The sequence below is a fragment of the Nannospalax galili genome, unplaced genomic scaffold, assembly GCF_000622305.1.
Source record: "Nannospalax galili isolate Female #2095 unplaced genomic scaffold, S.galili_v1.0 scaffold342, whole genome shotgun sequence".
NCBI classification, from domain to species: Eukaryota; Metazoa; Chordata; class Mammalia; order Rodentia; family Spalacidae; genus Nannospalax; species Nannospalax galili.
In genome coordinates, this window is record NW_008349359.1 from 1,279,707 (window position 1) to 1,287,613 (window position 7,907).

A 7,907-nucleotide genomic window follows, 5' to 3' on the forward strand; every position below is an offset into this window, starting at 1 on the left:
TCTCCAGTGCTGGGAACCCATTCTGCCTGCCGTACACACCCGAGGTCCCACTTTGAAACCACAGGGTCCGGGTCTGAGTACCCGGGGTTGTGAAGGTGCCCGGTCACAAAATACATCTGGGCATATCTAGTTCCTGTGGCCCTCGGAGCTCCCGGAAACCCCAGTATTGGAGAGCTTGGAATGGGGCAAGGTTATTGGTCCTCACGAGGATTTTAGCCTTACGTTCCCATTTAGCCACTGAGGCGTTTTCTCGAGGCGGGAGGACAGCACCTTTTCTCCCCAAGTTCACACTGCACACACCTGGGACTGCTGGATGTATAAGGGGTGTGAGACTATCCCTCCTTGTCCTGTGAGTGACTAATCCTGAGACGGTGAAGGGATTAGGGTAGAGACAGAGGCCAGGGCAGCAGCCATCCATCCTATCAGTCTCTCAAGGAAGGGAAGAGAAAGAAGATGAAAAGTACTTACAAACTGCAAGGTGTGTATCTGATGCTCAGAGAGCCCAGGAATTTACCTTGAGTTACACAGAGCAGGAGGAAATAGGACTGGATTTCAGCTATGTGGGTACTCTATCTGTCCATCAGCTTAAAAACATGCCAGGAGGCCAGGAGGGTGTGTGTGTGTGTCCGTGTGCCTACTCTTTCCCACAGGGGGTAGGGTTCCAATGGGTGGGCCCTGTTGATGCTACAGTAGCTCAGGGGTCTTGGGCTCTTGTTTGGGACCCCACACCTCCCTTCTGCCTCCCACCTTCCTAGCACCCGCCCCTGCACACATTCAGGTATTAATAGAGCAGGCGGCTGCCAGGAAGGCTGCCATGTGTTTGATCTGACGTGGTTTTGCAGCCATATGTTCTCTACTTCAGGGGAGCACTCTCTCCTTCTCTTCCTCAGCCTCCCTTCACTTGGCAGGGTGGGGTGCAGGGGGTGCTGGCAGCAGTTCAGGGCCATGGCTGATACCCTGGGTGGAGAGCTGGCAGCCTGTTGCACTGGTTGGGTACAGCAGTCATTCCCAGGGTAGTGCCTGCTCCAGGAGGTGACAGCTCTACACTGTTTCAGCTCAGTTTGCCCTCTGGTGATTGGGCAATAGGGAGCTATGAGGAAGAGGTCCTTAGAGCTAAGGGGAATTAGGCAGTGACAGAAACCAAAGGTCTTGTCATTCTTCTTCCCCCATCCCAGGTTCAGGAATTCCCATGTAGTCCTGTCCCAGTTTCCTCGACACTGACTGAGAATGAGCCTTCTAGCACAGAAGCTACTTTTTGGAAGAGAATGAGATATGTTCCCACAGACTGCCAGAGACAAGGGCTATATGTCAGTCAGGCTAACACATTGTCTTTCCCATCCCTTAGGCCTGAAGCTCATAGGAGCCCCCGTGACAATGACAGTGTCTCAGGGACAGCCAGTGACGCTCAACTGCAGTGTGGAGGGGATGGAGGAGCCTGACATACACTGGATTAAGGATGGGGGTGTGGCCCAGAATGCAAACCAGGTGTACATCCAAGTCAGCGAGCAGCACTGGATTGGCTTCCTCAGGTGCTAGGCTGTGGGAGAAGGTGTGGGATGACTACTTTAGAGACAGGCTCTGCCCTTTTCAGAAGGCCTGGGAACTGGGGGCTGTGCTGATATCCAGAGGTCTGTGGTTTTAAAATTTGGCTAAGTGGAACCTTCCAGAAGTTGTCCAGGCTAAACCCATCAAGTCTGGCCAGCAGAACTGCCCCTCTTGACCTTGGGAAGTAAGCCTGTATCCTTTTTCCATAGCTTGAAGTCAGTGGAGCGCTCTGACGCAGGCCGCTACTGGTGCCAGGTGGAGGATGGGGGAGAAACAGAGATCTCCCAGTCAGTATGGCTCATCGTAGAAGGTGAGGAGGCAGAGCTATATGGACCAGTGGCCTGGAGCAGGTGCTGTCTGCTAGTAACCATACCTCTGCAGAGGAGAACTCAGTGGAAGCTAGGCTGTCTTACTGCCTCCTGTGACCTGATGACACCAGGTTCTAGGCCCACTCAGATATCAGAAGACCCTACTTGCTAAAGCTTGGGTACCTAAGAACCAACTAGGACCCACGATTTCTGGGGTACAGTCTGTTTTAGCTGGCTCAGCAACAAGCCTCAAGGTTCATCTGGGGCTGGACCCTGTTCTGCCAAGTGGCCCCACCAGAAGGGGGAGGATAGATGGGGGAGGGGAAGAAGGCTCTGCAGCTGCAGGAGCTCAGAGCTGTTCAGCCCTGGAAAACAAAGTGACTAAGAAAGTAACAAAGGGCCCTGAACAGGAGCTGGGGCCTGCCAGCAGAACTCTGCTAAAGCTCCCACTCACTTCCCCTCCCAGGTTGCCCCTCCCCCAGCTCCCTATCCCTGCCTCCTCCCTTACTCTGAGGATTGTCAGAGGAGGTCTGAGGAGGGACTGTGGGGGCTGACAGTAGAATCTGCCTTGACTAAGGGGGCAGCAGAAAAGGAAGATGGTGAAAAAAAAGCCCTCTAACCCCCAAGGCTTGATGCAAGTTTTGCAGCTGACCCACTCATAAGGGACCTGTAGGGACTGTCCACACAGAGGACTTCAAATGGAAGTAAACTTGTGGTTTGAGCAGTAGGAAGCTAAGATATGGCAGGGCTCACTCCCACTCCTTCTTTCCCTAGGTGTGCCACTTTTTACTGTGGAACCAAAAGATCTGGCAGTGCCACCCAATGCCTCTTTCCAACTGTCTTGTGCGGCTGTGGGTCCTCCAGAACCTGTTACCATTTTCTGGTGGAGAGGACACACGAAGGTTGGGGGACCTGCACCTTCTCCCTCTGTTTTAAATGTAACAGGTGAGCAGTTTCAGGAGGAGGCTTTGAGCAGAGACTGTTTCTTTGCTTGAGTGAGCATAACAGAGTTGGGATCTGCCTGAATAGGAGTTTGTTGTTGTGAATGTCCAGAGCAAACCCGGTGTCTGGGTGTGTGAGCCACACCATTGCTAAACTCATTAGTCGGGTGTGTTGTGCTAGCTAGGTGGGCTTAGCTGTGATCCTGCTGCGTGTGCTTAAAGAGGGTGCTGGGGCCTCCTTGCCTCTCTCACAGCAGTCTAGCCCTTGTACCCTAGTCCTGGGAGATGAATTGTGAGACCAGGGGTACCCATCCTCCTCCCTCCCAAGAGAAGGAGCCAGAAACCAGCCCACACAGAGCTAGGGAGGAGTATCTGGCAAACAGGGAGAAGACAAGACTCTCAGGCTGCAGAAAGGAAAATGGGGGAGGGTAAAGGGGGGTGCACACAAAATACAGGGACCTTTTAATGGCCCTTTCTATAAATCTCTGACCAAATAGCTGTATCTGTTCATGTCTCTGTACAGTGAGACCTGAAGCAGGCATACCTGTACATCCTCCTGGGCCCCAAGATCCCCCAGCATACCCATCACATGCTTTGTAAGGTTTATTGATCTGGGAAACTAAGTTTACTGTTTCCAGTTGAGGCTTGAACTGGGCAAAAAAGATGAGTCAGAGCATGAAAGGGAAATATTCAGCAATTTGAACCTTGAGAAACTTGAGAAAAGATAGACTATAGGACCTGCTGGAGCCAGGGCAGGGCCTGTTCCGAGAGGAGGCTGGGTTCACAGCTTCCAGCTTTCCTCCAGATATGTGTGGTTAGGACCCTCAGGCAGCCAGTCCTATAATAAGCACTAACTGGAACTCCTGAACTCCTATTGCATACACCACACTGTGCTGGTCACCACAGGGAATTGAGAAAATACAAAAGGAATAGAAGCCACCTTTCCAGCCTCCAAAGAACTGAGGATAATTGGGTAGATAAGGAGCCGAAGACTTCTGCAAGGCAAAGAATCCCCAAATAGACAGTGACAGGGCACAGAACAAACAAAAGGGCTCTGGTATGAGCAATCAAGGAGTGGCCAGAAAAGGGAGGTCAGCTCTCTGCTGTCTGTGGGAGATGGGATTGAAGTGGGAGGTGCGGTTATAACATTTCACTATGTGTCATGCATTTTACATCAATTACCTGATTCTTAAAATTCTGCTGTTCCACAGATCCGGAAACAAAGCCCATCCAAGCTTATTAGACTCCAAAGTCCTTGTTGCATTCCATCATACCCCACTATCCAAACTCCTTCCTTTGGCTGGAGAGACTTGTAGAATGTTCTGGCCAGAACCTGAGTTGAATGCCCCCCAAACCCACACTGAGTGGGAGTTGCTGCTTAGGGGCTTGACTGGGGTTCTCTGGTTCCAGGGGTGACCCAGAGCACAGAGTTTTCTTGTGAAGCTCACAACAGAAAAGGCCTGGCCACTTCCCGCCCAGCCATTGTTCGCCTTCAAGGTAGGGGGACTGGGTGGGATTTCAGCCAGCTGTCTAGCAGTGGAATTGGCTGACTTGCCAGCCTTCATTTGTCCTTCAGGAATCTCCAGGTGAGGGGTAATTGGCATAGCTCCCATTCCTAGTGGGAGCACCTGAGACCCTGCCACGGCTTCAGCCAAGAATAGAATCCTGACGTCATAGCAGATTTCCCATCACGAAGCAGAGGCCCTGGGAGGGAGGGAGGAAAGGGAGCCAGCAGGAGATGGTCAAGGTTCCTAATCAGCCTTGTTTCTGTCCCTCCTGTGCAGAGAATGGGGGTGGGGGCAGCAGCCAGGGCTGCCTGAAGTGTTGGTGAATAAAGGAAGTGAGGGAGGAGGTGGGAGAAGCTTGTCTGACTGAAGGGGCAGCTGCCTGTTTCTCCTTTCATATTTCCCAGGGCTTGAGAACTGCCCCCACACACAAATCTTATTCTTTGGTCAGGATCCCCTATTCAGAGAGGCAGTCTCTCCCCACAACCTAGATAGTCTCCCAGGTATGAGCAATGGTGTTTTATGGGGCCCTGCTCATGGCTGGTTTGTGTACCACTGTGCCCTGGGAGTGCTGAGTAGCCATCTTTAGGTTGGGAGTTCCAAGCTATAGGAAGAATTCAAGGCTTGACTTCCCATGCCTCCCTTCTTCCCCTCATATTCTTACTGGGTACTAACTCTTAAGTCCCCCATCCACAGCACTGCCTGCAGCCCCCTTCAACATCACAGTGACGAAGCTCTCCAGCAGCAATGCTAGTGTGGCCTGGGTGCCAGGTGCTGATGGCCGAGCCCTAATCCATTCCTGTACAGTGCAGGTAGGCTGAGATAACACAGCAGGCTCTCCTTGACTGGCCAGGTTCATTCTGGCTGCCTGTGTGACATTGTTATTATTCTTAACTAGACCTGCCTGGGACTCTGGGTCTGCGGCACTATTCAAAAGCTGCTCCTAAGCGGGGGTGGGGGAGGTGGGGGGGGTACAGCCTTCTGTCTGTTACTTTAGTAACAGAGTGTGCAGATTGGCTCAAGCCTATGCGTTCTTAAAGATAAAACAGATCACTAGAGCAGACTTGGGTGTCTAGAAGAGTTTTTCCTTTTCCTTTCTTTCCTTTTTTTTTTCCCTTTCAATGCTGGGGATCAAACCCAGGACTGCTCACATTCTAGGTAAGCACTCTACCCATTGAGCTAGAAGAGCTTTTCTTTTGTGGGTAAAAACTTTTGCTTTATCTGATATTCTTCACTCTTATATCCCACAACTGCCCCCAAAGAGAACAAGAGGACCAAAAGGGGTCCTGAGCCCTGGAGAATAGAAAAGGTGGGTCAGGGGATATGACAACCAAGAGCCAAAGCAGCCTTGCTTATTTTCATATTTACTCAAAGGGGATTTAATGAGAACCTTTTAAAATTTTTATTTATTTATTATTTATTTTTCTGTGCTGGGGAGCAAACCCAGGGCCTTGAACATGCTAGGCCAGCACTCTGCAACAGAGCTGTATTCTTGACCCTTTAATGAGAACCTTTGACATTTCTAAGTGCCTCCCCTGGGCAGGAGGGGCCCTGCCCTGACTCCCCATCCTGGCCCCTTTTTAGCCACAGCCCTGTGTCCCTGGGCAGAGTCTGCAGAACCAGAAGGGACAAGCCTATCTAGATCATCTTTACTGGCACATCATACTCTACATATTCAGCATCTCTTGCTCTGTCCTGGATCTGAGTCCATGGCTATTTTGGCCTCTTCTCTGGCCCATCTTCCCATAGGTAGACCATACTGTGATGTGTGCATTTCTATGCTTAAAGAGCAGTCATTGGGTGGGGTCAGCCAGCATGATCACTTCTGTGCACTGGAAGCCTCTCATGATGTAGACTCCTAGGACCCAGCTCTTCCATTGCCAGCACACTCAAGGATTTGAAGAATTATAAATGTAAACCTGACCTTCTAGTAATTTTGAAAGTTTATTTATCAAGATAGTACATAGGGGCTGGAGAGATGGCTCAGAGGTTAAGAGCACTAGCTGTTCTTGCAGAGAACCCAGGTTCAGTTCTCAGCACTCACATGACAGCTAACAACCATCTGTAACTCCAGTTCCAGGAATCTAATGCCTTTTTCCGACCTCTGCAGGCATTATACAACATGGGTGCACTTACATGCAGGCAATAGACTCATACACATAAAATAAAAATAATGATTATTTTTGTGTGTGTTTTTTGAGATCCGGTCTCCCTGTAGCCACAGCTGTCCTGAAACTTGCTATGTAGACTAGGCTGTCCTCGAACTTGCAGAGATCGGTGGATTAAAGGCATGCCTGACTCATAAAGTACTTTTTGTTTGTTTGTTTGGGGGTTTTTTGGTCTTTTTTTTTTTTTTTTTGAGACAGGGTCTCCCTGTAGCCCCAGCTCTCCTGGAACTCACTATGTAGACCAGGCTGGCCTTGAACTCACAGAGATCTGCCTGCCTCTGCCTCCCGAGTGCTGGGATTAAAGGCGTGAGCCACCACACCCAGCATAAAGTACTTTTTAAAAAAGGTAGCAACATAGAGTCAGGCTTGGTGTTACATGCCTGAGATCCTAGCACTTGGGAGTTCGAGGTAGGAGAATCAGGAGTTCAAGACAAGCCTGTGCTAGATGAAACCTTGTCTCAAAAAAAGTAGGGGAGGAAGACTGAAAAGATAGCTCAACAGTTAAGAGCAGTGGCTGCTCTTGCAAAAGACCCAGGTTCTGTTCCTAGCATGGCAGATAACAACAGTTCCTAACACCAGTTCCAGGGGATCCAATGGCCTCTTGTGGCCTCCATGGGCATTGCACAAAATGGGTGCACTTACATAAATGCAGGCAAAACACTCATACACATAAAATAAAAATAAAATTGGGGCTCGGGGGGATGTAGCTCAGTTGGTAGAGTGATTGCCTAGCATGCAAGAAGCCCTGGATTCCATCCCCAGTAGCACATAAAACCAGGCATTGCATCACATACCTATACTCCCAAGACTCTGGAGGTAGAGGCAGGTTCAAGTCATTCTTGGGTACGTAGTGAGTTTGAGGCTAGACTGGGCTATGTGAGACAGAGAGAGAGAGAAAACTAGGTTAGGGATATAGCTCAGTGGTACAGCACTTGCCTAGTATGCATAAAGCCTTAGGATTGATTCCCCAACTCTGCTACATAAAGAAATAATAAATGTATTAGATGATTTTTAATGTTTAAACATTTAACCATATTATATGTGAACTTTTGTGTGTGGTACCAGGGATTGAACCCAGGGTTTTTTGTATGCTAGGTTAGAGCTCTACTACTGAGCTATATCCCTAGACCCATACATGGATCTTTGTATTCAATTCCCTGGGCCTCCAAAATGTAAGGTGAGAAAATGTCTCACAGTACCTTCTGTTCCCAGTTTCTTTTATCTTGAGACTCAGAGACTTCAGGGTGGCAAATAAACAGTTACAACTGGCAAGTGCTATGGAGCAGTTAAGAGTTAAGTACAAAGCCAGGCGTGATAGCACACGCCTTTAATCCCAGCACTCAGGAGGCAGAGGCAGGTGGCTCTGTGAGTTCAAGGCCAGCCTGGTCTACATAGTTCCAGGACAGCTGGGGCTACAGGGAGACCCTGTCTCAAAAAGAC

The 7,907-nt window shown here is 49.7% G+C and overlaps 1 protein-coding gene across 1 annotated transcript in view; it reads left to right on the forward strand.

The window, feature by feature from the left end:
* Nucleotides 1-1,257: 1,257 nt before the first annotated feature.
* Tyro3 (TYRO3 protein tyrosine kinase) overlaps nucleotides 1,258-7,907 on the forward strand; it is an 18,318-nt gene continuing 11,668 nt past the window's right edge. Inside the window, exons 1-5 of the mRNA XM_008846800.3 lie at nucleotides 1,258-1,529; nucleotides 1,755-1,855; nucleotides 2,628-2,798; nucleotides 4,205-4,291; nucleotides 4,996-5,111. Coding sequence (XP_008845022.1) covers nucleotides 1,273-1,529; nucleotides 1,755-1,855; nucleotides 2,628-2,798; nucleotides 4,205-4,291; nucleotides 4,996-5,111 — 732 coding nt within the window. The 5' untranslated portion in view covers nucleotides 1,258-1,272. The remainder of the gene's footprint in view (nucleotides 1,530-1,754; nucleotides 1,856-2,627; nucleotides 2,799-4,204; nucleotides 4,292-4,995; nucleotides 5,112-7,907) is intronic.